This window comes from Hippocampus comes, unplaced genomic scaffold, assembly GCF_001891065.2.
Source record: "Hippocampus comes isolate QL1 unplaced genomic scaffold, H_comes_QL1_v1.1 scaffold22, whole genome shotgun sequence".
Lineage (NCBI taxonomy): Eukaryota > Metazoa > Chordata > Actinopteri > Syngnathiformes > Syngnathidae > Hippocampus > Hippocampus comes.
This window is the reverse complement of record NW_017806175.1, coordinates 83,865-111,646: the sequence shown is the minus strand read 5'-3', so window position 1 is coordinate 111,646 and position 27,782 is coordinate 83,865. Positions and strand designations below refer to the sequence as shown.

Below are 27,782 nucleotides of genomic sequence, written 5' to 3'. Positions count from 1 at the left end.
CCCATTTACCGTAAAGGGCATTGTAGAAGCGCAGGCGGAAGAATCGGATGCTGTGCGTGGCGGTCGGCAACTTTCTGCTGTGTCGAAAAGTTCCTCTCAGTGGTGGTCAACCTTGCGTTCGAGTGACACAACCGGGGAAGATGGCGTGGCGCCACAACTGTGCCACGTCCCGATTTAGCGGAGAAATCAACAAATACCCCCGACACGTCGCCGTGCTCTGCCTGATATTTTGTCTGCTTCTGCTATCCTCGGCGGCGGAGGCCGGACTGTACACGAAGTCCGATCAAATCGTCGCGCTCTCGACGGACAATGTCAAGTCTGTTTTGGTCAACTCCAGCTCAGCTATAGTGGTGGAGTTCTATGCGTCCTGGTGTGGACACTGCATCTCCTTCTCGCCCGTCTATAAACGTCTGGCGAGAGATATTAAAGGTATGTACCAAGCTGCACCCACCACTAACACTATATATCTAGCTATCTATCTAGCTATCGTAGCTGATCGTATGTTATTGTTGTTATGGCATCTTATTTTACCTTATCTGATCGTCATGGTTTGTTGTATTATCTCATCTGATTGGATGTTGTTTTGTTATTTTGTCGTATCTTATTGTATTTTGTGTTGTGCCATTAAATCTGATCTAATCTTATGTTATGATTTATTCTGTTCTTTTATCTGATCATACTGTAACGCCCCGTATATCGTTAAGGATGACACAGTCACTGATTTTTTTTACGTTGCTTTCTTCACACAGGTCAAGGGCTGAGCAGTTAATTAAATTCAAATCGACATTGCAATAGAGTAGAATGCATACTTTTAGAATGGCAAGAACCAGGCATAAGATACAATTTGGGGAGGGGGTGATTCATTTTGATTGCTCGATAGTCTTTATTTTTTATACTATATGTTATTTATTTACATAGTGTTTAGGTAGGTTCGGTGCTTGGAAGTGCAGTCCATGTTTACATGTAATTTTTTTCATGAACCATGAAAAGCTAAAGTTGTAAAGCCACAGTTTTGTTTACATTATTGTTGTAATCTGATTCACGATTAACTGGCCAATGTTTATGCCACTCTTATTAAGAATTTTGTGAAATCGTGCCAGTGAATGCTGGAAGCACTTCACGGTGTTACTAAGTTAACAACTCTATTTGAAGTAAGTAAACATTTGTCTTTTAGATTAAATCATAGTTCATTTGCCTTCATTTTAGTTTAAGCCTAACCTGTAAAACCAAAACATTTATTTCCAATAAATCTGATATTGTTTATTGTAATAAATATTAATTTATTGCTTGTTTGTTAAACAAAATTACATTGGAAGAGGACTTTGGAAAAATAATCACATTAAATCACAATCGCAATATTGAGGGAAAACATTACATTATTTTTCAAAATTGTTTAACCCTACGCTAGCGGAAGCATAGTACACTCCTATCGGTAACAACTCATGCTTAGTCACGCCACTCACTGACTGACTGCTGGACTTGAATCTTTTGCACGTTCATCTGAAATTTTCCTTGGATGGCTTCACAACCGCCGATCACCAGGGCGACCTTTAATGGCCCACACTCCTTCGAATGCAACCGAAACAAATGCAAGTAAAGAGCAATGTCAAACTTGATTTAGTGCAACTATTTACAATATCTAATACCTTATCGTAAGGGATCTCATCATTGAATATTTTTAGAATCAGGTAAATAATTAGATGAAAACATTGCATTAAAGTTTATTGCAATATATTTTTTTCACGTCGCTGTTATATTCACTTATTGTTGTTTATGTGCTATTGTTGAATGATTTAACAAAGGCAAATAAGCAACAATTACTCAAAAGTAATATCACATGAGAGGGGAGTGATGTTGTACTCACCAACGTTTTTAAAACGGTGAGCTACTTTGGTACTGATCAATGCGATGGTCTTCTAATTTGATAAACACTCCTCAGGCCATAGGTTCAACTACATGCAAATTTCACAGTTGCAATTCACGATTATTTTCATAGTATGTAGACCATTATTATTTTTTCCATAAATTCATTACAATTCAGAAAATGGGGAAGCATATTGGTTCATTGTTTTCGAAAATATAAGCAGGTGCCTGCAAATGTTTTATTTTGATTAAGATGCTTACTACAGAAATCAGAAAATATTTACTGTTGAGAGGCTGAAATCAGAGGATTTCAACAATAACTTCAACAGTGGCGGCAAAAAAAAAACTTTTTAAACATTAGGAAATGGTCTGTTATATAATGTGGCCTTTTTCGACCTGCTAATAATATATTTTGTGTTCTGTCTTTCAGAGTGGAAGCCTGCCGTTGATCTGGCAGCCATTGACTGTGCTGATGAGAATAACAGGAAGGTCTGCATAAGCTTCGGCATCAGAGGATTTCCAACTTTGAAGGTAACATGAGTCCCCTACAAGTCGCTTCTACTCATAAAGTTCATATATTCCGGGTTGAGCTTGATTCCAAGTGAAGTTTTAAGTCATTCATTGGCAAGTTGAAATTTTTGGCACCGCCTCAGTGCTCTGCTCTTCTTGTTATGCTTCAAATAATTAGATGGGGTTTAGGAAAGCATTTATCATTATTGTGTGAGCTGTCATTGGTCGCAACCAAGCCCTTTTCTCACAATACAATTATCATGATCCGATCACAGAGTGAAGCATCAGACTTTTTCCACCTGACACTATGAGCAAGTATTTTAAGTTCCAGTGGACCAGAGAAAGGACAAAAGCTTCACTTCCATTTTTTATTTTATTATAGAAGTTATACCCTAATTTTAAAGCAACTCGATGCAAACTATTTAAACATGTTTGTTCTGATACATTGGCCTAGTAATAATGACACGGATGTTTCTGTGGTTGCCATGGCAAATCTGGATCACTTATACTTCCATAAATGTGTAAATGCTTTTAAGTCTGGTTTAAAAACAGTTTTTTTTTCCCCAATGCCTTTGATTATGGTGTTTTGAAAGCATTTTTTTAAGCACATTTTTCCAAAATTTTCTTGCATCGTATGTTCTTGTAATTTTAGTAAGCTCCTTTTGGTTTCTTTACTTTTCAATCTCTTGAACTCTTGTTTGTAAATGCTTTTAAATGTGGTGCATTTCATGATGTGAAGCACACCGAGGACTTCACGAAAGGATTATGTGGAGTAAAAATGGAGCAAATGGATAGCGTCTGATCCACACAGGACGCGCAGATGGGGAAATACGTCACAAACTGAGATACCAAGCAGAATGTGTCTCGGTGCGCCGGTGGTATTTGTGCGTATTTAAATTAGGTAATAATGCATATATTTGGCGGAGAAATTACCCCACCTCTTTGCAAATGAGCCTCATTGATAAACAACGTCTAATTCGCCAACGGCAATAGCCACACGCAGTTTGAATGATGCAAATAACGCCGAGAAAAAGCTGGTACAAATTTGGCGCTTCTCTGTGGAAGCCTCTTTTTTTCAGGGGATGCATTACGACCTGTGACATCTCAACAATGTGATCAAATGCTTCAAATGCACAAGACATGTCCTAAATTACATACCCTTCATAAAACAAACAAACAAACAAATCCCTCCCACCCCTTTAACCCTTTCATTCACCAATAAAAAAACAATGTCCCCTAGTGAAGTTGAATGGAACAAAGGGCTCCTTCTTTACCAATCCAATCCACAATGAAGCTTCAACATCTACAAGTCATTTTAGCCAGTAGGGATTTAGGGGTCGAGGCGGGCAAAGGGGGATGGCTTTGTGCCAGCCAAACGTTACATAACGTCGCTTTGCTTCTTTCATGGCTGTGTGAGGACTTCCCAATTTGATCTCTCTGCCTCCTCGGCACTCAGTGTAATCCAAAACTGTCTTGTTTTGTTTCACCTCTCAGTTCTTCCATGCCTACAGCCAGGAGGATTCGACTGGAAAGGCCTTTACAGGTATCACAGAGCACACAGAGCCCATTCATGAGTACATTCACTGATTTAGATACACCTGCACATGCCCGGAAAATGAAATCCAACATAAGAGTTGTATCAGGTATTGTGCCTTTACACATTTGTAACTGGTATTTATTATTGCGGATTTAACTCGGGGCCAAGGCTTCAGACTCCATATTGTCACATTCTGTCCCGAAAGTTTGAGACACTGCAAGTACATTGGGCTGTTTCTTTTATTTTTATTTATTTACATTACTCAGATCAAATCTTTGTCGCTGCCAAACTTGCTCCTCTGCTCCACTTTTGAGCCTAATTATTAATGTTACTGCCCAAATGAGCTGACACTTTTTACACTGACGACTTGGCGGTGAACACAGAGGAGCTAGTTTACCCATGAGGGATGAGCGGCAGCGTCTTGTCAGTTTAGGGAGCACACAGTTACCATAGGCCAATCCGATGTGGATTAAATATTAATGTCGGTTTATTTGCGGCTCATTTTGCGACTGGGTGACTGCTGGCAATGTTTTAAAACAAACAGTAATGTTTAATGTCCCATGTTTGATGTTCACCGACCTCCAGGTTTGCTCCATGACGTCCAATCCCTCCGCCACTACATTGTAGAGCTAATGGAAAAACACCAAGATCCGTGGCCTCCGGCCTGCCCTCCGCTTGAACCCACCAGGTAGACAAAAAGCCCACCACCACAGGAGGGGCCCCCTTTAGCTCCTTGGGCAGCTGTGGCTCAGTTGGCCGGACAGGTCGTCCAGTGACCTTATGTTTTTATTCCTAGCCAAGCTGAAATCGACACCTTCTTGGAGAACAACAACGTTCGACACTTCGCCTTGATCTTTGAGGATGTAAGCTCCTACATCGGCAGAGAGGTAGCAGCCCCCGTCTCCATCAATTCTGTATTGTTAAAAAAAAAAAAAAGGCTTGGCATCACCCACATTCTCAAAGCACATCGGTATTCCTTCCGTGCATTAGGTGACCTTGGACTTGTTGCAGTTTGAGAACATTGCAGTGCGGAGGGTCCTGAGCACTGAGGAAGACCTTGTTACCAAACTGGGGGTAACCGAGTTCCCTTCCTGCTACCTTTATTATCCTGGAGGCAACTTCACAAGACTCAAAGTGTAAGTTAGTCAAAAAACAAAACACAACAACAACAGCAAAGCTGCTCCTCAAAAAAAAAAAAAAAAAAGTTATTCTTAGCCTCGACACTACTAGATTTATTCCATATAAAGCAGTTCAGCACACCATTTCACACTGTATTGCAATAATTGAAAAAAAAACCCACGTTAAAAAAAAAATCTTAAACAGGCCTAGGTCACAAAATTGAATTTTGTTGAAACTGTCGCTAATCTTTGAAGGCTTATCTTCCACGTAACATTTTAGAGATGCAACTGGGATTCTCTGTAGCTGAACTCCATATGTGTGTTTGACAAAAATAAAAAATTTAGTTCGTTATGCCGACTACTTGATCGGCCATAAAATCGGCCATGATCCTCGAGAATCAATGAAAAAGCCCCAAGCAACATCACAGACATTGTCCTGTAATCTGTGTATCCTGTTTCCAAATAACGTGCATCAAGCAGGAACAGCCAAATGACATTTTTGTCTTTTTCCTCCAACATCTGTTCACAAACTTAGTGATCTTCAGATTTCTGATGACAATATGTTAATCACCTGCCGGATGGAGGAAGAGCAACTCTGCTTGCAACCTCGTTATTTATTCAAATGTGAAGGGCACAGAATCGTTTTAGGTCATTCCCAAACATGACTCATAGATTGATGTCACTTTTAACGGTAATCGATCGGACAGCGGCCACTAAAAAAAATTGTAATGAAGGATTGTCATGTAGGCGTCGGCTGTTTGGGCTCATAAATCGACGCAACACGAATGCATTGTATGGCCAAGTTCCAGCTGCAACTTCCTGTTTGCAAATTCACATTCATTATAAGCTATAAATTGACAAGCGGCAAACAAAACTGACTAGCAATTTGATTTAAATGCTTGCTGATAGCCAAAATACGTCATGTTTTGTGTAACCTTTATATGCAGAAGCTGGGAGCAGAAACATGGTTCTCTTGTCGTAAATATATCATCGTACCCAATTGACAACCCAGAAGGACACTTTTCAATACATTATTAAATAAAGAATACACCAAAATGAGGCTTTGAGTGGCCCCTTGATTAATATATGATTATGTACAAACATTGAAGGATCTTCAGAAAATGCTGATAAACATTCAATAAACGTTGTCCACGAAAAACGGAGAATTGGGGTGAAACAAAGGGGAAAAAAAAACATCCAAAATGTGATCAAATATTGAAAAGAAATAAAATCCATCAATGTTCTAATCAGCAGGGGCCGAATTGTGAATATGCAGTTGACTGGAGTTTTAAGTTTTAATATCACCAGTCGCCACTGGATGGCAGGCATGTCTAAGTTGCACTGACACTGGATCTTATACTGCCCTGTATGACAATGTAGGGTTTTTTTTTTTTTGCGGCTTTTGAATCAAATGCAGGACTATCATCGTACCCATAATATTAAAAATATTGTAATGCAATGGAGCGGCCCAGTCGGCGACTCGTTAGCGTGTCGACCTCACAGTGCAGAGGTCGTGGGTTCGATCTCGGCTCCGGCCTTACTGTGTGTAGATTGCATGTTCTCCCTGTGCATGCGTGGGTTTTCTCCGGGTACTCCGGTTTCCTCCCACATTCCAAAAATATGCATGGCAGGCTGATTGAACACTCCAAATTGTCCCTAGGTCGGAGTGTGAGCGCAGATGGTTGTTCGTCTCTGTGTGCCCTGTGATTGGCTGGGTACCGGTTCAGGGTGTCCCCAGCCTACTGCCCGAAGACGGCTGGGATGGGCTCCAGCACCCACCGCGACCCTTGTGAGGATAAAGCAGATCGGAAAATGGAATGATGGATGGATAGATTATAATGAGTCAATATTTGGAGAAAAAAAAATTACAAAATGAGTTCTTACACTTTATGTTGGTCTTGTGTTTTGTTTTGTAGTGTTGACCTTGAATGGTCATTTTTTTAACCGAAAGAGCCCTTTGCACTGGGAAAAAAATATATACTCTATGTTTATTTTTTGTTTGCTTCACATCCTTTGTTGTTTGGTTTGCAGAGTGGATCTTATAAACATGCATTGAAAAAATGTTTTACACTACATAAAAAGAGCATGTGTGTTGCACAAAGGCAGCCATTTTGTCCATATTTTATAAGCATTTGTGTCATACACTCTATTCAGAAGTGCATGGTCCTATTAGAAATTTGACTTGAGAGTTACATAACAAGAATGGAGAGTTGATGTAGTGATGTGTCGCAATGCTTGTCCATATTCTGTAATAACTTGAAAAAAGCTGCATGTACTGTACACCCTCACAAAACTGTTTGTGTATATTCAGTTTACCTCCATCAACACCCCTACAAATGTATTCCCATTGCATTTTGAAATGTTTAGCACACAACAAGTTTGCGTCCTCATTATCTGAACCCTATTCATGAGACTACTTTTAAGCATCTGGCCTCTTAATGGGATCAGAGCATCAAAATTGCTCCCATTATTCACCATCATAAAGCAGCGCCCATCGTTCCTCACCTCGCAAATCCATCTGCCGCTCGTGCCTCTTTGTCTGGCGCTTTCAATAACTTGGCATGCGGAAGAGGACTCTTTTTAGTTGACAAATGCAAAGAGGAAATGATTTATTGCCGATGTATTTATTCCCCCGCCCTCCCCCAACCCCCCACGTCCCCACTGTTTCGACCCCCCTCATCTCCATCACTGTACAAGCGGTGGGAAGGTTTTTAATTTCTTGCATGAAAACAATGCCATTGCTTTTCTGGCTTTACCTGCGCGGCGGCGGCAGATGGCATCCCATCATCGCTTGAATGTCTGATTGATCCTGGGAGAGACGCGGTCGTGTGTGTCTGTGTGAGAATGCGCACATCCGTCATGCGTGTAATGCGCGCTGCTCCCTGGTGGATGTGTCCCCTGTCCCCCGTCTACGCTGACACCAGCCCAGGGGAACGACTGGATAAATGGCTCTTCTGCCTCCACATGTGCAACTCTCTCAGCAGGCCCACCGGCGTAATTGAGTCCCGGGCTGGTGTGAGTGAGCACGGGCCTCCTTTTAGCAGCCATTCCCCTTAATACCACCCCTTTCCAGCTTTACGATGCTCTGTCTTTTGTTCATCTTGCACAAGTGGAGAAACTCAAATGAGGGTCCAAGAAGGAGACGTAAACGAACAAGCGCAAGTCATGGCCGAGGCTGCGGCCTTTTAGCGCGTGGGCTTCATAATCGATGATCTTTTCCGTCCGTTCGCGCACTAGCCTGGCACCATCTGCCCCATCGTCACAAATGTTTTCCAGTAAGTGTGTAAAATATATGGCCACAAAAAGCACAAAAGGCTATAAAGCATTTTTATAACACTAGACTTGAAAACAAAAAGAGTCCAAAGCGTTTTGTTGAACAATCCCGACTCGGTGAATAAGCAGCACGTTGCCAAATGTGTTGCCTGTAAATGTCTCGCTCCTCCTGGGATTTACTCTCTAACCGACCAGTCATTGGCAAGGCTCGAGCGCTGGAGTGGCATGATGAGGTCCTTGCCTGCAACAAGGGTTTTTAACCAAGTGGGGCAGGGTGGTTCCGTTTGGTATAGAATTGGAGAGGGTACCACCAGAAGTGAGTGACTGACTACTCATACCTGCACTGTGCTCTTTTTTCTTTTTTTTTTAATCATAAATTCATCTCGACTAATGATGTACAAAGGGAGCAAAGTCTTGACTTGACTTGAAACCTGTTCCTCCCTCATCCCACAGCAAATTTGAGACCCGTACTTTCTACTCCTACGCCCTTCAGGGGCTTCCTGGGGTGGTGCGTTCAGGGAAGTCCTTGCCGGCCAGCGCAGACCACATCGGCACGCATCAAGAGGAGCTGTGGAGACCTTTCAACAGGCATGAAACGGAAATATTCTTCTCCATCTTGCCGCAGTGCCTTCAACTGCGTTTAATATTCGTACAGGTCCAGGGTGTACATGGCCGACCTGGAGTCGACGCTGCACTACTCGCTGCGGGTGGAGCTGGCTGCTCATCCTGTCATCACAGGAGAGGCGCTGACTTCTCTCAGAAAGTACATCTCAGTCTTGGCAAAGGTGAGATAGAGATAGAGCCCCCCCCCCCCCCCCACACACACACACACACGGATTTAGGCTCATTATTTTTCACTTTTCAATATTTAATGCAAGCTGAAATCTAATTTAGAAATATCAGTAAAACTTAATTTCAGGAAGCTCACCTAAAGTGAAAACAGGTTGACCATGTTTGATTTCCCTGAACTCTCCTAAGCGTTTACACACTTTAAGCTGTATTTATTCCTTGATTATAAATGTAGTTTTTTTTTTTTTTTCACTCAACTTTTTTTTCAGTGGGAATTTATGTGTTGAGAGCATCTGGTTCATGTAAAAGCATAGTGCAGTTAAAGCAGGTCACCACTAGATGGAGAGTGAGACAGCAAAATGTCACAGACTCAAGACAAAGCGTTGAGGAGCACCCGCACACTTCAGATTCAGTACTACTGTAGAGACGTATCGGAAACCCAGCTCAAGTTAATGCCAAACGGCACAATGCAGTATAAGGGTATACGAATGCGCAACCTCCATACTAAACATACGGCTTTATCACAATAAATTTGAATATGGAGGAAAATGTCATGTATATTAATACTCGTGTTTCATTCAAAGCGTGAAACTCCCACAATCCAATATACTGAGTGAACTATTTCACGATGTAGTGTTTTATAATTTTGCTCAGAGTTTACAAACAACCAACATTCACTCTGTAAAGACCTGAGAATATTTCATAAAAACAATCAAGAGTTTTAATTGGACCTGTATATGATTAATCGAGAAAAAGAGTTTCACCTTTGAATTGAATTACTGAAATAAATGAACTTTTCTAAGATATTCCAATTCACTGATGCGGGTACTTATGCGTACAGTATACATATTAAAGGTGTAGGATTTGAACTGGAAAATCCGTTTTGATTTACAAGATGTGAGTGCATTGAGTCGAACCAAATAGAATCCTTCCACTTTAAATTGTATCAAGACACGTATTGGATCATTTTGGAGATCGCACCCCATGAATTGAGATACACATGGAATTGTGTTTTATTGGAGAGATGCACAGCCGTTATCTACGTATTTGTTTATTTATTTTATTTTATTCATTTATTCCAAAGTTTAAATGTTGCGGTATACTGATGTTCCTCAAGTGAATGAATAAATAGAGAGGGAGCGTAAAGACTCTCATGGGCATTGTTGACCCTCTTGATTTTGGCTCCCAGGGGTATAGAAGCGTGGCCGCCATCCACAAGCTTTGCATTGATCCGCCTTTATTAGAACCTCTCTGGGACACCCTCGTGCCCAAGCCTACTTACTACTCCTTCTCCTCCGGATGCTCTCACTCATTTGATACTTTTGACTATTTTACCGGACTACAAACCTTCCCCTTGGAGTTGTCATCCTCTGCCTGTCATTTTTTTCCCCCTCTGGCATCCTCTCGGAGGATTTTACGAATACCACTTGTCTTTCCTCTCCCTTTTCCCGCTCGAGTGGTGACTCTTGTCTTCCGTCCTAGAAGTGTGCCAGCCAGGCAAACATGTTGCAATGATGAGGTCTGACCCGCTAGCCTCATCCCTATTGGCCATACACCAGGCTGTCTCACTGCCACCAATCTCCCTGATTATATCTCACTCTCTAGGGAGGCCTTGTAGCAAGCTGCTGTGTGTGTGTGACTGTGCGGGCCACGTGCCGTGGCCTCCCATTAGCTCCCATTTGTTTAGTCAATAGCAGCAAGTCCCAATGGTATTTTTAGCCTGCCACCCCCTCCCCAAACAGAGTGGTCCAGCCGCCAGTCGGGGCTTTGTGTGGCTAAGCCGGCTGTCATGGTCGTCCACTTGTGAGGGCCCTTGTTGACGTTTGAGCGCTCTCACGACAAAGACCAGCCATTCATCCAGTTAGCTTGTTCGGCATAGTTAATGTAAGACAAGCGGGGTGTTGGTTCTGATCAGGCTCAACAATTGGTGAGTCAAATACATGACCGCTGTCTTATTCGTTGACTTGGTGTAAATTTTGAACTGAATTGACGAAGTGAAGTAGGTGACAAATATTTGTTGATTAAGGAATGTCCTCTTGGATAGATGACACAAGATGTAGAAATGTGACGCTGGAGCTCAGTGTGTGAGTCATGTGATTAGATTAAAAGTGACTCATGGTGTCGTCCTACGTGGGGAGAGACTTCAGTCATGTTCCAAAGTGATGGCGCTATGCTAACTCTCATTCTGATTCAAGCACCCTTTTTCATCCCAAAAGTGTTCAATTATCCCCCTCCATACAGATTAATGAGGCACAAATAACAATAAAACAAAGGCTAAAATAAATTGATACAATAAACGGTATCAAACCTCCAAAAATCACTGCATGGTGACAATGTTGGATTGTAGTATAAACATTTTTAAATGTTGCTTGGGACTTGGCACTGTAAAATTAAAATTCTCTCGGAATGATGATCAGATCAAAATAAATTTCGTTTTATTTTTGTCATTTTGCCAAATCTGAATCATGTTAAAAAAAAAAATCATACCAACATCAATGTGGACCTCACCAAAATGTATGGCGGCATGGAGAGCGTTTCATAAATATAAAACCCAACTATATATTTTTCTTTTTGCTCCTACTAGTCACTACAATTCAGACATAATCCAGTTGCACACAAAGTTTCGGCAAACACACCCAAGAACACACAAGCAAACAAAACATAACATCCTTGACAAAAGTCACGTGATTAAAAATGTATAGAAACATGTTTTCGGGAAAATAGTGTGAAATGAAAAGGACTAAATCGCAGCTGTGCACAGAATGAGGAAGGGAACACAAACGGGAAGAGTGTTTATTTGTCCCCAAAACAAAATTCAGGAAGTGTTTTTGGGTGCCCGATGATGTTTTTGCATTAGTAAGGCTTACTGTGACATATTATGCTATTGTCAAGACTGTGTTTAGATGATTAGTCGCCGTTTTATGGTAATCTCCATTTGTCCAAGAATTCTGTGAAATGTTTGTTCTTCACCGTCAAACCTTAATTGCATTTCTACCCAAAGCATGTTCACACTGGCTTGCGCTTCACATTTGCACATGCTCATAATATTTTACTAGATTTACTGTCTTGTTGGACTGAAGCCGGATTTATGAATCCTCTCTACATGTATCTGAGGATTAAAAAAAAGTGGATCTTGGGATGCATGCGAGCATTAAAGGGAGTTTTTTTAGGGATTACACCACCAACTTGTTTTTCTTGAAAAGAAGCCCACAGGGGGAACAAATGGAAAGATAGGGGCCATCTAAAAGCATGCAAGCTTCACATGTCTGAGCCCAAGCATCAAGTTCATGCGTTTTTTACTGAATTCCTGTCATACAGTACACCGCAAATACAAAGTGCATGAAAAATACGACTTACCATCCCGGCATATATTGCAAAGTGGGCTTGGTGCGTGGGAATCTCCCGTTGGGATAAATCCGTATTAAAAAAGCATTCCTGATACTGTCTATTAAATGTAGCCTTCTTTTTCTTGAAAGTCGTAGGCTCCTCTTCTGTCTCCTGGCCGGGCCTTTTCCCCTTTCCAAAGACGTTTGTTTTTTTTTTATACTCATTTCGCTAGCTCCCTAGTTTCATTTTAGCGGTAACCTATCACGTGATTGAGAAGCCCGCCTTGACCTGCGTCAAGAGTGACACACTGTAGATGGATGTAACAGAGAATCCGGTAATTTTTCAAAATAAAACATCTTTCAGATTCCGAAATGAATAAAAAAGAAATAATGTAAGTTATGTATTCTTTCTGCGCGGCCCCGGTACCAAATGACCCACGGACGAATACCGGTCCGCGGCCCGGGGGTTAGGGACGGCAAATGTAAGTGGTTCAGCACCATGACCCAGTCGAACATGGTGAGCTTCTGATGGGATCACTCGCAGCATCGACACATGAATAGTGTTGCTTTGGTGATGCTGGGCTAAGCCCATTACTGGCAAACACCTGCCTCTTCGCTTCTGCTTAAATTCATATGACTGTTTAATGAGCTTTCCTGACTGGTTGTTATTCAGACCTCCGATCCACACCTAAACCCATTAGGTCACTTTCCCAGCAGCAAGTAGCGGACACCAGGCTCCTTTGTGTGTCCCTTTACACATGCCGCCATGAGTGTGTGTGGTGACGTTGTTTACGTGATTGCAATGGAACGGCATCAATTCGAGTATATTGGTCAACCGAGATTTACATTATTTTTTGCTACCGTTTGGAACATCGGCAGTCATCCAAACATTCCCATATCCTGAATTTTTCTCGTACGTATAAAACTGTCAACAAAATGCAACACGTAAACCAGGCTGAGTGGGTTAAGTTAAGTGGTGTGTCTTCCAGATCCTGTTAAAGCGTGATGAATAGACGAAGAAGATTGTCCCCCATATGCAGGTGCACTTTGGTGAACAGATGGCGGGGACAAATAAAAAGGAGTACATTTTTGGATGACGTTTTCGAAATCTCCTCTGAGACTCATAGCCGGATCTGTCTGCTGTTGGCGAGCGCTCACGGTAGTAATTTTAAAATACCCGTCGTATATTAGAAGAAATAATACCTGCCCGGGATTTGGAAGCGATTACAGCAGTGGTAACCATGGTAACATTCAATTCAAAAAGCTTGTAAATGTGTTTATTTGTGAGCAACCTACTGGAAACCATTCCAAGGTTGATTGTGAGAACAGGAAGCACATTTAGCAGACACTCATTAAAGTCTATCGTGAGTCTTTTGTCAGCGTCTTTAATGTGAAGAAGAGCTAGGGCCTGTTTGCATTTAGTCTGTCATCAGCGCTCTCAAACGCCCATCAACTGGATTTCCTCCTCCTCCTCGCCGTGTTCTCACTTTTCCTAGTGACTATATCGTGTTTCATTCTTGGGGCATCACCATGGTAGCCATGATTTGAAAAGACCTAAACACACCTCGCGGTGAAAGCTCCCGCGGTTGTTTGGTGGTTGTTAGCGGCTTAGGAAATGCATCTGAGCCAAGGAAGTCGCTTAAAGGTGGAATTCTTCCGGAAGTTGTTGGGATGGAAAATTTTGGTCATTATTAATTAAGCTATTCTAGTGCTTGATTTGCAATTTGTGTGTATCAATACTGAACCGGAGGATTAGGAAGGAAGGCTTATTCAAGATAATGTAACATTGTCCTAAATTGGCCAATCTTCTGTTTTTGTTTTATTTATATTAATTCATTAGACTGCCCTTTAGCCCTTTCTAACCGTACTTAGTAACTTTGACATAAATTCAAATGGACAGAAACCTGTGTGAACGTAAAGAACACAATTTGTATTATTCTGATATATCATTCAAAGATGGTAACAAAAATTTCATGCTACAATAATTAGATTTTCAAGCCCTTCAAGGATTAGAGGTTGCAATTTTAACCTAGAATAATAGCTTTAACACCCATTGCGTGGTTTACAGATTTTAATAAGGAGATTAACATTTGTTATTGCTCTGGTGAATCTTGATTGTTTATCCGTGGTCAATAATTTTCACATTCTTGACATTGTGGTGATATTTTCTGTCAGCGCAGTTCATTCCAGGGGAAATGTTTGTGGATTTGCAAAATTAGACCATCGGGTAACCATAAAAACAAGGTCATGTGTTTTATGTGGTATTTTTGTCCAATGCACCTTGCTGTGTAAATCTTGTAGCTGACACCGATGTTGGAGGTGGCTCGATGTCTTGTCAATGTGACCTTCCCATTTACTAGAGGGCCTCTTGGGCGGCCCATCTTTGAGTAAATAAACATTAATTTGTCATGACTTTTGCAATATTGCTTCCGTTTAGTTGGATGATGCAGATTTTACAAAACCATGGCCTAAAAATTTCTGTTACAACTCGCCATACATCCCATCATGTTGGACTCCATACAGTATTCTCTGTGTTCTCAATAGTACTTCCCAGGCCGCCCCATCCTGATGAACCTGTTGAAGTCCCTCGATTCATGGCTACAACACCAGACTGGTGATCAAGTTTCATATCAAGCGTTCAGTGAAATCCTGGAGAATTCGACACAGGTGAGTTGTGACAGAATAATACACACAAACATCTGTAAGGCAAGTTCATGAGGAAAATATGATCCTGCGAAATCCAATTTTTGTACACCTGCATTTTCATCCAGTTAGATCCAATACGAGAACTTAAGGCCTCAGAATAATAAAACCCAGTCAGACAGGAAGTACAGCGGACCTTTCACTATTCTTGGGGGATCGCTACCGATCTGGCCCGAGAACAACCAAAATCTTTGCATCATTGCCAGACATTGGAATACATTTGGAGGAGTCAAAAAAAAAAAAACAGAAGTGGCATTCTTCAAACAGCACTGATTATCATTCAGTATGCCGTTTCCACACAAAATAAATAAATAAATAAAATAGGGGGGAATCGGGTGGGTCAATAAATAAATAAATAAATAACCCCCCCAAACATCTGCAAATATTTGAATCCCCCAGGTGCCGAACCGCAACTATGCGGGGGTTTACTGTTATGTAAAAAAATGTGAATTGTTGTATTGGTGGTGAACAAATGATACTTTCACGAAGCATGTGCATTCAAAAATAAAAACTAACACACAAGGAGCTTTTTTCACAGCAGCTGGGTTTGCCCTGCTTGACCAAAATCACTATTCTTGGGGGATCGCTACCGATCTGGCCCGAGAACAACCAAAATCTTTGCATCATTGCCAGACATTGGAATACATTTGGAGGAGTCAAAAAAAAAAAACAGAAGTGGCATTCTTCAAACAGCACTGATTATCATTCAGTATGCCGTTTCCACACAAAATAAATAAATAAATAAAATAGGGGGGAATCGGGTGGGTCAATAAATAAATAAATAAATAACCCCCCCAAACATCTGCAAATATTTGAATCCCCCAGGTGCCGAACCGCAACTATGCGGGGGTTTACTGTTATGTAAAAAAATGTGAATTGTTGTATTGGTGGTGAACAAATGATACTTTCACGAAGCATGTGCATTCAAAAATAAAAACTAACACACAAGGAGCTTTTTTCACAGCAGCTGGGTTTGCCCTGCTTGACCAAAATGCAAGCTGGCTTTCATGAACGGTGAAAATGAATTCCTCGCTTGGCATTTTTTTTCCCCCCGGTCAGGTCAGTCAAAACTGAGCTTTGATTGAGATTTTTTAATGAAGGTCCGATTGTCTGGAATTAAGTGTGCATGCATCCTGTGTGCAGCCCCCTTGCAAATTGAAAGAGTCACTTACTCAGATCATTAGCTTTTAGCTGTCCCGATCAATGGATCAATGAATCGATGAGAAGGTATGAATTGACTTCACTTCCGAGGAAATGGACTTCACGCTCACCCAAAATCTTTACTATTGACATGTGAGTAACCCTGTCAGTCACGGCAGCGACGGCAATAGGGGGCGGCGAGAGAAACGACTTTGTGTCAGAGGGAATATGTTGTCGGATTCGGTTGGTTAGATATCCCTACTGCCTGTGTTCATTAGTGCAGGGCCGAGCCATTAACCTGAGATTGACTTCTCATTGATCAAGAAAACTACACGCAGCAGCTTTCATTAAGTTGAACAGGTTTGGAGATGTGGGTGGTCCTTTTTGAAAATTGTCTCTCAGTCATATGTTTTTCTCTCTCTCAGGGTCCAGATGCTGCCTTGCCCGAGGGGGTGAGGTGGGTGGCTTGCCAAGGGTCACAACCCCACCTCCGACGTTATCCTTGTGGCGTGTGGACTCTCTTCCACCTTCTTACAGTGCAAGCCAAGAAAGCTGGTGACTCAGGTGCAGGCAACTCACGTGTACTTTGTTTTACTACGGGCCATTTAGAGTTCACGGGGAGAAGAGGGGGGCTTAGAATATGTCTGCGGGGCCGAGAACTTTGTCCACAAATTAGCCTCTTTTCACAGTGACCTGATTTTAACTTAACACACAAGCACACACAAATCCAACCACCAGTGAACACAGAATACACACGCCTACTTGGAAACAAACTCGGCATGAAATAGACTATTATGCACTCCCCATCTTTTAGTCACTGCTGCATTGAACCTAATTGTGACTGTGTGAAAATAGATGTTAGATTAGTGGAATGTGAGTGGTTAATAAAACAAGGCAGATGACTGGTAGCTCCACTTCGAGCAAGCATGTTAATCTCCCACTTCATCACACACACACACACACTCACACGGGGGTTAATCCTGGAGTTTATGGACCGTCATGTGACCTGCAGATGGACCGGCGAAAAGGGGTGTCCATCTGGTACCCCACGGGCCACCATCTATCTCACACGACAGATACAGGCACATGCAGTAGTACCCCTGAATACGACATCAACCTCATGCATGAACTCACACACTGAATGCCGTATTACAGGTGTGAATTCGGCACAGTCTTCCCATTGTCCCGGCACGCTCTGCGAGCGGCTGTGCGGTTTATAAACCCGACGGGGCGGCTAAGCCAAGAACAAAAGCAAACTACTGCCGGAAAAATATGTTTGTGGACTGTCGAGATTCTGAGACAACAACCTGGCAACCATTCACACAGAGGGTTAACTTCCTTTAATCTGCAGATTGGGTATAGATTATTCATCTCAATATGGGGTTAACCCAGCTCTCTGTGACTCCCGGCCCACAAAGCGTGGGAATCCAGGAAGCCGCGGCACAAGTTCGCAATTCACAGCGTGATTGTTGCCTCCAAGGTACTGCTCACAGGCGTCAATAAAATGTCAATTTGATCACGGTACACGATCACAAATTCAAATAAATTTGAATACACCATATCAATCCCGATTCCATGAATTACGGATGTGCGGTATATATGGAAGACTGTATAGATTATAACTCCGGTGTAGGTTTGTGACCAATTAGGATCACATCATCATATCTGACTCAGTGTGAAAATGGCTTGAAGCGCATTTGACCACAGAGGTGTAAACGAGCCGTCAGACGTACCTGCATCGACGCAAACCGTCCTTTCCTGCCTCCTCGGCTACTCACAAACTACCGTGGAATTGCTAGCCGCTAAACTAACTTGCTCCACACTAGCTAGGAGCTGCGGCTGGCTAGCTAGAGTGGCTAAACACTGTCCTGCCACGATGCAGTCACTCCTCTAAAAAAACGAATCCTCACTTCCATGTCGGCGATTAAGGTACATTTCTGGTAAATACTGTTATCACAATAGGAAGATGAGGAGGAGCTAATCATGCAGCACACTAGTTAAAAAGAGACAACAGGGAAGAAGAAGAGGAAGAAGCCATGCTCTGAACAGCAAATTAGCATTTCAATTAGTGTCTAGAGCAAGGAGATGTCAAACTCATTTTGTCCCTCAGAAGCCCGTTATGACTGTGAACCCCCAAATAATGTAAAATTGATCGCCTCATATTACACAAACTCACCAACTGAATGAATAACTGAACTCATTTTGAAATCAGAGACCAGAAAAAAAATCAAATATATTAATTTTAAAAGGGGGTTGGTTACAATAAATGCTTGCAATATTTTTAAAAGTGAAGCCAATTTGCGATTTGTTTTTTTTTTTAGCAAGAAACATGAAGTCGATGCACTTAATTTGCTTTTGCAGGCCACATAAAATGATGCGATATGCCACATCCGGCCCTCGCTCCTTGAGTTTGCCACCCGTAGTCTGGAAAGAAAATAATAATTCAACAGTTCCACAGGAAAACCGGAAATGAATCAGTATGTTGACGCATGTCAGCCAGGATGAGGAGCCTCATTGGTCAAAAATAGTTTTGGACAATCAGTATTTATAATATTGGCACTCTTATTTATAGCACTTCTCCCCACTAGGATTTACTGGATTTACGTTTACAGGACTTACTCTGATGAGGCAATTGCGAACAGATTCCTTTTTGCATTTCTGACCTGGGAGCAGACAACTAATAAGAATAAGCCCTGTGAAAAAAATGGATGGATGGTTTAAGTGGTGTAACCAATAAGAAAAAACAAAATACAGATTTGAATGTGCACTAGCATTTGTTTGAGGAAGCACGTCACACAGCGCTTGAAACCCACCTTACTTTGTTTTATTGCGGTTTCAAAAATGTCAACGTTTAATTACATTTTTACCCAAAACTCAAATAAATGTGGAATTTTTGTGCAATATTAATTCATGAATCCCCTCCAGATCCCGCGGAGGTGCTGAGTGCGATGACAGGCTACATCAGCAATTTCTTTGGCTGCCGGCCATGCGCCGAACACTTTGAGAACATGGCCAGAGAGAGCCTTTCGGAGGTGAACACTTTTACTGACTCCATCCTCTGGCTTTGGGCCCGACACAATCGGGTCAACAACAGAATAGCAGGTAAGAGCGCACATTCGGGTAGTTTTAAATCAGCACATGTACATCTTGAATTTGTCAACGATATATTCATCACAAACCCATTCTATTATTTTTATGATATATCGTCTAACATGTTGCATGACTGTCTTTGGACCGAGTCGTAGTACGACTTCCCTCCGCTGACCTTCACGGTTATCTCACTGAGTTTGTGGGGAAGATTTAGGCTCCAGCCTCGTCACATGGTCAGCGGGTCGTGTTAATACGACTAGAGACGGTGCTGGGTGGTGGAAGGACGGATCCTCAGATCAGACACCAGCTGTCACTACGTCTTACAGGCCCCCCACCCCCACCCCCACTATGGAAGCGTGGCGCTTCCAATGTGGAGTAAAAACGTAAATACGTTTGAACGTACTCGCAATTATATTTGACTGTATTTGCCGCTCAAAATATTTTTGCTCCACATTGGCAGCTGCAAGCTTCTGTACCCCACCCCCACCTATCATTGGTGTTTGTGTCACCCGTTTTCTCCCTGACCACCCTCGAGAACTTCCAGCCCGTCGTCCTTCCACCTCATCACTATCGCTTTTGTCGCTTTTTCTCATTTGTCTCTCCTCCTTTAGTTTGCCTCCGCCCACTGTTGTCCTGCATCCATAAGCTCCTCCTGTTTTCGTAAGATTTTGAGGAAGCTTGCTTGTCTCCGTAACGGGGAACTTTGAAGGATCAGAATTATCCAGTTGATCATTTTTTACTTGGGTCGTAGTCGCACAAAAAATGGAATTGTCTTTCGTGTTTTGACTAACATTATTTGGGTTTTGACCATTTTTCGATAACTGCATTTTCGACCACTAAAATACGTTTTCTAGAAAACCTTTTAAACGCCGGTTACATGTTTTTGCCTCACCTTTTTGATGTCATATAGGTATTTATTTTTTTTGGAACTAATAATATGCATATGGGACCTCAGTTTACAATTTGGAGTTGGTTGTGCTCTTTCTTTCTTTCTTTAGCTATATGACTGGCTAAAAGAACGTTTTAGCATTACCTGTTGCTTTTGTATGCATTTGACCACCAAAGTGGTTTTTTTGTTCATATGGGCTTAAATTTAACTTGGTGTTAATAAAATATATGTTTGTGTTGATAGTCTGGAGCACTGAATGCAAAAGGGGAAAAAAACTCACTTTCTACTCTTGTTTAACTTTATTACTAAAGTATATTACTCTGAAAAAAAGCAAAACCCTCCTCCCTCGTCTTTGTTTCCAGGGATGTTATTAGGCCCAGCACTGTCATTAACACCCCACTTTGTTAAATCACTGTCTTTTGTTTGTACGGACCACCCCCCTCTTCTATCACTGGGACAGCTTGTGTCCAGAACAGCAGGGGCTAGTGGGACACCCGCCTCTGCGTGTGTCTACTCCCCAGACACTTCAACACTATTCAGACCCCCCCTGGCCCCCCAGACCACTGCACACCGCTTCAATTCGTCTTCTCTCCCATGCAGTCTCCGTTGTCCGTGTCTCTGTTGCGAGTAGACCTCCTCTCATCCCCTGGGACTCATAACCTCCGCTTGACAAGTGATAGCACAGCACACTGGCAGGGTGGCTCCCCCAGGAGCCAGGCCTCTCTTCCGTCTCTCTCTCTCTCTCTCTCTCTCTCTCTCTCTTGCACTTATGCACTCTCCCTCTGCCGACTGCCTGCCTGCCCGCCTGGCCCCCCCCCGGAGCCACGCCTCTCCTCTCTCTCTCTCTCTCTCTCTCTCTCTCTCTCTCTCACACACACACACACACCAATTCCCAAGGCACTGTGAGACAGCAGGTGGCAAACACCATGACACAAGCACCAAGCCTCCCATCCTCCAGTCGACCCTGCAGACACGTACACACACAGGTTGTGGCGTGTGCTAGGGGGTGTTGCTGTAGTAAAGGGTTACTTGTTTCCACTGGGGATCAGTGTGGGGAGTCAAAAGCAAAGGGAGGGAGGAAGGATGCGTGCTCTTTTGCCGCACTCCGTTCCGCTCTCTCTCTCTCCCTCATGCTGCCCCTCCTCTGCTTTTTCTATTTGTATTTATTTGTTTATTTATTTTAATACCCCAGAGTGAAGCTGTTCAGCTGGCCGCCGCGCTCCGCCTTTCAGGAGTGGCCATGCATGAAAGAGCAGCTATTTGTAAAGCGGCTGAACAATTAATTTAGCTGGCAACAAAGAGGCCCAAGGGCCTTCTGACACCGCCTCGCACGGGCCACATTAAGAGTGGCGGCAGCTCAGTCCTGTTGCTGCTTGTCAAGAGGCTGAGAGGGAGACACATTTCGACACACTGCACTTGTAAGTCAAAGTGCCACCGTATTTGCATTGGTGGTGTACAAATGCGCACTGCATTATATTAAGAATCATTTTTAAGAATAAAAATTGATGAAACCATTTTTTTCCTCAGCAGGACAACAAATGCGAAACAATATAAAATATCATTTAGCTACTAAAAATAGACCGCTGAGGAATGATGAGTAGGCCTTAAAATGTAAACATGATCATTTTTAACTTATGAGTCCTGCATATGGCGTTTAACGTCATTGCTACGCTGAGAGGATGAGAGCAGTGCGCGATTGCTCACGTGTGCAGCTCAGTTGGAACGTTTTTCATTTGGTATTGGCTCGACGCGCTTTGCACCCTAGCCCACACAGTACTAGGAGTAGTACCTTGTAGTACCTGCTTTTTCCCCATGGCAAAGTGTCAATGTCAAGTAGAACTGTATTGAGACAACAAGGTACCTTGCCGTGGAAAAAATCAGGATCATCATAGTGGTCCAAGTTCAACTCGTCTTATTGGCGTCGTGGGGTGAACATGCAAACACAACACAGGAGGGCCTGTAGCACGAATTGAACCATGCTCATCATGCACTTTTCCACCATGTTTTGTGTTTGCGTGTGAGTGTGTGTGTGTGTTTTTTTTAGATAGTTGACTAAATTACACATAACAGCTGCAAGGGCAGCCAAAGCGTAAACCAGGGGTGTCAAACTCATTTCACACTGTGGGCCACATACGGTCTCGGTAGATGTCAAGTGGGCCGGACCATTAACATTATACCATACTCTGCTATAAATAACCAAAATATCATGTCTTTCCTTTGTTTTGGTATAAAGAAGCATTGGCGCATTGATACCATCTGCTGTGTTGGGTCTGTCTCAGTGACAGACTGAGGCTGCTGTTTTCTTCTCTGAACAAAACAATGTTGTCTTCTACTCTGATCAAAACAATGTACCCCCTAGCGGATAATCCATAAATTGCGTTTTACTAAAAACATTCATTCTGTGTCTTTAATGCATTTTTTTCATTTTTAAATTATCCCGTGGGCCAGATCGAACCTCCTTGAGGGCCTTATTCGGCCCGCGGGCCGTATGTTTGACACCTCTGGCGTAAACCATCCCTTCATTTGCATCAGCTCTATGGCTGCATGACGCTGCATGGTAGGTGATCCTCCCTTCACAGAGTCGGTGCTGAGGAAGCTAGTTTGTCTTGAGCAATACATATTTATACCTGATGAATATGTATGCGCTAGCGGTGATGACATCCCAGCGACGGGCCGTGGTGGCAATCTCAATATGGCTTCTATGGCTAAAGTCACCCTGGCCACAAACCTGACAGTCTGATTAGAATGAGGGGAGTGTGCATGCGTGTTCCATCTACCTGCTGAAATGTATAAAAGCCCCCCCCCACCGACCTCCCACTAGCCGCTTACAGGCTCACAGGCAGCAGGACATCCAAGACAGGGTAAAATAAATGTATCTTTTATGTAAAGCAGCGTATGGAGAGTCCATACACATGTGCATATCATTGAGATTCTTGCTGAGTAGCATTGGGAAAGGGTTGCGGGAGAGTGAGAAAATTGGGGGCTGGTAAATTGACGGTGCTGTAAAGTGACAGAGCTGCCATGTGCTCGCACGCACACGCGCACACAATAGTTTGTAGGTGACAATAATTTATTACGTGTGTGTTTGAGTGTGTGTGTGTATATGTGTGTCTTTGCGGGTATTAGTTGGGTACACTTGTTTACTTGCCAGATATTTTTGGGAATGTGCCTTTCAATGTTGTTACTTAAAAATTATGGTTGGGTGAATAATCAATTTTATGGATTGATTCAAATGTTATTTGTCAGGGCAGTCAGGACTTCCGTAGTTCAAAGTGTGTTCCGGGCTGATATTCACTGCTAACACTAAGAACATGGTTGCGAACAGAGAGGAGCTCGTAGCCTGAGACAAAAGCACAATCGTCGTTAGCTGTACTGAGCAACTTTTCTGACTCATCTGGCTTCTATTTCGCAAAAAAAGACAATCAGAAATTCAAAACGTGTGGTGGGATACATTGTGGTCAACTATGGACAGGAATTTCTAGTCTTTGAATGGTACAGTACTCAAAAATGTAAACACCTGAGACTTCACCACCCCCCCCCCAAAAAAAAAATTGTTACTGAATACAAAACACACCGTCATGCTAATTTTATTTTATTATGCAAAAGTGTGTTATGGTGCTCATGTTGCTGGACGACAGTCTAAATGTTACCGTAATCTTGTGCCTGGCTTTTCCTATGGTTTCCAATTCCAACCAAATTTTTGTGAATGCATGAATTGTAGGCTGCGTTTAATTGAGGTTAGTGTGATGCTAACAGTCAGCTAAAGGAAAAGATGTCCAAAAAAAAAAAAAAAAAGTCTTAATTCATCAGATGATGCATATGTCCCCTCCGAGGCTTTGGTATCTCTGATGTTCAATTTGAAGATTGGACTTCGCTTTGAAAAGGGCTGCGAAGGGACCAGACAGGTGGTCTGCACCAGTGAGGGCTTCTGCCTCATGACAACGCTTGTGTGTGTGTGTGTGTGTGTGTGTGTGTGTGTGTGTGTGTGTGTGTGTGTGTGTGTGTGTGTGTGTGTGTGGGAGTGGGGAAGCTGTCCACTTTGGTCACATCTATTATCTCACCACCCCTCCCACTGGGACATCCTAGAAGCCCATTGATCATTGTTAAGACACACACACACACACACACACACACACACACACACACACACACACACACACACACACACACACACACACACACACACACACACACACCAATATCAATCCGTAGATTACATGCACACAAACACAGACAGGTGATTTACATACGCACTCTTAAAAGAGCGACATGCACATATGCATATCGGCCCAAAGATTTATGGAGGCGAGTGACAAGATGAAATGGCTTCAACACAGATTGCATCCAGTCGTCGAAACGCTCGTGTCCTCAAATCAAACGTGCCAACACAACAGCGTGCAACATCTTTACGTGACCTTGTGCTTGTTGGATGGTTTCTTCATAATAATCTTGCAATTTTGGTACACTACATATTGATACCACTTTGGTTTTTTTTTTTTTTTCATAAAATACTCTTTGTCCTTGCCTTTCAGGTGCTTTGAGCGATGACCCCAACTTCCCAAAGATCCAGTGGCCTCCACCGGACACGTGTGCAGACTGTCACGGCGTGAAGGAGAACGGGGAGCACAAGTGGCACATCAAGCAGGTTCTGTCCTTCCTTGAGGACTACTACTCTGCCGAACGTATCCTCACAGGTGCGGTTTAAGCGCCATTTTCCATATTGTCTCGTCTTGACGCGATAAACATTTTTTTTCAATTGTGGGAGATGAAACATGATGTTTATACACTCTTAGGCACAAGTTAGAAGCAGAGCTAAAGACGCCACAAAATTTAGAACTAAGAGGCCTTCAACAAACTATCTGTGGGGTTCCACTGTATACTGTTGTAACTCGAACTGGTTTTTATTTCCCCCCCCCCATCAGACTACCTGGAAGACGAAAGTGAGGTTTTGGCCAAGCAGAAGGGAAAACGTGTCAAACTGCAGGCTCAGAAGCGTGTCGAAAGAGAAGCCAGCGAGGCCCTGAACCCTCCCAATCTTCCTCCTCCAACGCAAGCTTTGATAGAAGAAGAGGAGGAAGAGGAAGTGGTGGCAGATGAAGAAGAGCAAGCGGCAGAAGCGGCCCAAGAGGAAGGTAAGACCCTTGAACCGAAACCCTGGGCCGCAGCGGAAATCAAACTGGGCTCGGATCGGCAACATAACGTCAGGAGGCCGAGTATCGTGGGAATGAAAGTGCGAGATGTGCAGGAGGACATCGTGGACCTGGACTTGTTCGCCAACCAGCACTACAAAGCCCAAGCCATGCAGGTGGCCACCTCCAGCCGAGTCAAACAACGCACCCTGCAGAGGAATCGGGAGAAGCGAGACTCCGGGCCCGTGTTCGGGCTGCGCATGGAGCCGGACGCCGGGCTCGGCGTGGCGGCCCTGGAGTCGGACTTCGGTTCCGACGAGGGGACGCGCGTGCTTAAGCGAGAACTGTCGGCCCAGCGCTTGGGCGAAGACGGCGGGCCGGGCCGGAGAGGCCGCTGGATGTCCATGCTGAGCATTGGCTTCTCCAAAGTGGACGTCAGCCTGTGCGTCATCCTCTACTTCATGTCCTCCATGTGTCTCCTTGTCATGTACCTCTTCTTCAAAACCCGCCTCCGTTTACGGCGGCCCAAAGCGTCACTGCCTTGATCTGAAGTGTGGGCCGGGCCCTTCCAACAACCTTTCCTTGCTGGTCTGGTTCTGTGCTTCAAGTCACATCTAGTGACTTCCACTAGCTTTTCAGCAAATGACCTACCGTGAAAACTTTGTGCATATATGGATGTTTATTTTCATCAATGAGTCTGGTGTGAATGAAGGAGATCCTTTTTTGTTTTGTTTTTTTTTTGATTATGCCATGAAGGACATTTCAACACATCCGCAGGCAATGGAACTACTTGAACTTCTCTCCGGTGATTCCACAGATTTCTTTTTTAATTCTATTTAGCTTTATGAGCATTTTATTTCAGATTTTGGGTGAAAGACGTCCACCATGAGTTACACTTTGTATGTTATAGGCAATAACATTCGGTACACCTGTATGAACTAATGCAGTGTTTCTCAACCTTTATTGAGCCAAAGCGCATTTTACCAAAATCTCAAAAATCACCACCAAACAAAAATGCTTGCTCTGAATAGCGCAAATCTGATAACACCCCACAACCCACTCCCCATTAAATGTCACAAATTGCCGCTTTAGCTAAATGAAACTCATCAACTCACGCTCGTTTCTTTGCATGATATTGCCACAAAGTGGCCACAAAATACTACTACTGTCTGAAGCGCTTCAATTCACTTCAACAAAAAGTAATACCGGTACTTTCTTTGGTCTGAGTGCAAAAACATTCGGTGAGTTTTTCATTGAACACACTGGACAGGTTTCCCCCAAATGAATTTGCAAAATGCAGGACCACAAATATGCAGGGGTTCACTCTATCCTGAAAAAGTTGAAAGCAAAGCTGTTATTTTTTTGAATTGCAGCAAATAAATATACAGATTGGTTGACCCAATTGAGGGTCAGTGATTCAGAAAATTAAATATAGTTCGAGCGGAGGATTATGTGATTGTTGATTCTGTCACTATAAATCGCTGGCATAGAAAAATGGACAAAGATACATTATTTGTAATAAATTTAAAAATGTCAGACAAGTTAAATAAAATGGAAAAAAATTACAACTGATAATCTCTCACAGCACACTCATGGTGTAATGAGATACAGTCTAATAGCGGTATGAAAAAAATCTTTTGAAATTTGTAAACATGCCTCCCATTGGAAGGAAATCTTTGATTGTGCCAGTGTACCTAATGACGTGCCCAACGTGTATATTTGTTTGCATTCTAAATACTCACCACTGCTCTTGAATTACAAATTGATATTCATTCTTTTTTTTTTTTGTTCATTCCGTTTCACTGTTACACTTTAATTACCGTTGAGACCATGAGCCACTTGTCTTGCAGCTCCTGTGTTTCAAACATCGCATCCGCAACGATGACGTCACATTGCTGAGTCGTCAAGACAGAAACTGTTCATGTCAAGTGGACAGACTAATGCTGTCATTACAAACATATGCGTGGATTGTGGAAAACAAAGTTGTTTTGTTTTGTTTTTGTTTTTTTGGACAGCTCATTTTGAATGTGTCGAGAAATTAAACATCTCTATCGTCTGTGACATTAAAAAGTGTGACCAGAATACTTGTTGTTATTGCTTTGCGCTCGCAATGCAAAAGGCAGCTGGGTGTGCATGTTAAAATGGGGAGTGGTGGGCGGTGAGGAGGGAGGTGGGGGCGGGGGGTGAAATCATCACAAGGTTGAAGGAAAAAGCCTGTTGCCATCTGCTGCGCAGCACAGGCTAAATCCTAACAATTTCATTGGGATTAAAGCAAGTGAGTAATCCTGCTTTCCTTTAGGGGGAGAGATTACCCTTGAGGATTAGCTCCCAGGAGATAATAAACTTTATTAAAACGCAATCGGCTTTCACGGGCCTTCTTCCCCTCACACACACTTGGAGGTGGACTCCGACGGG

The 27,782-nt window shown here is 42.8% G+C and overlaps 1 protein-coding gene across 2 annotated transcripts; it reads left to right on the top strand.

Moving 5' to 3' along the window:
• Positions 1-27,449, top strand: qsox1 (quiescin Q6 sulfhydryl oxidase 1). Of its 2 annotated transcripts, XM_019896945.1 has the most exons (14): positions 1-429; positions 2,294-2,394; positions 3,868-3,916; positions 4,496-4,598; positions 4,707-4,797; positions 4,901-5,046; positions 8,755-8,889; positions 8,957-9,086; positions 14,961-15,083; positions 16,685-16,823; positions 19,185-19,361; positions 24,771-24,932; positions 25,161-25,370; positions 25,484-25,824. In XM_019896945.1, exons 1-14 carry the CDS (start codon positions 48-50, stop codon positions 25,702-25,704), a joined length of 2,169 nt encoding a protein of 722 aa, XP_019752504.1. In that variant the 5' UTR covers positions 1-47; the 3' UTR covers positions 25,705-25,824. The 2 variants fall into 2 exon arrangements, with proteins under 2 accessions (XP_019752504.1, XP_019752503.1); XM_019896944.1 differs by having other exon boundaries at positions 25,161-27,449.
• The last annotated feature ends 333 nt before the right edge of the window (positions 27,450-27,782 follow it).

What these genes read in the sequence shown, in the direction of transcription:
- qsox1 (XM_019896944.1), top strand. Translation starts at nt 48, where the DNA reads ATGCTGTGCGTGGCGGTCGGCAACTTTCTGCTGTGTCGAAAAGTTCCT. An exon ending in GCTCCTACATCGGCAGAGAG is followed by an intron (nt 4,798 to 4,900) that starts GTAGCAGCCCCC and finishes TCCGTGCATTAG; the next exon opens with GTGACCTTGGACTTGTTGCA. An exon ending in TGCCGAACGTATCCTCACAG is followed by an intron (nt 24,933 to 25,160) that starts GTGCGGTTTAAG and finishes CCCCCCCATCAG; the next exon opens with ACTACCTGGAAGACGAAAGT.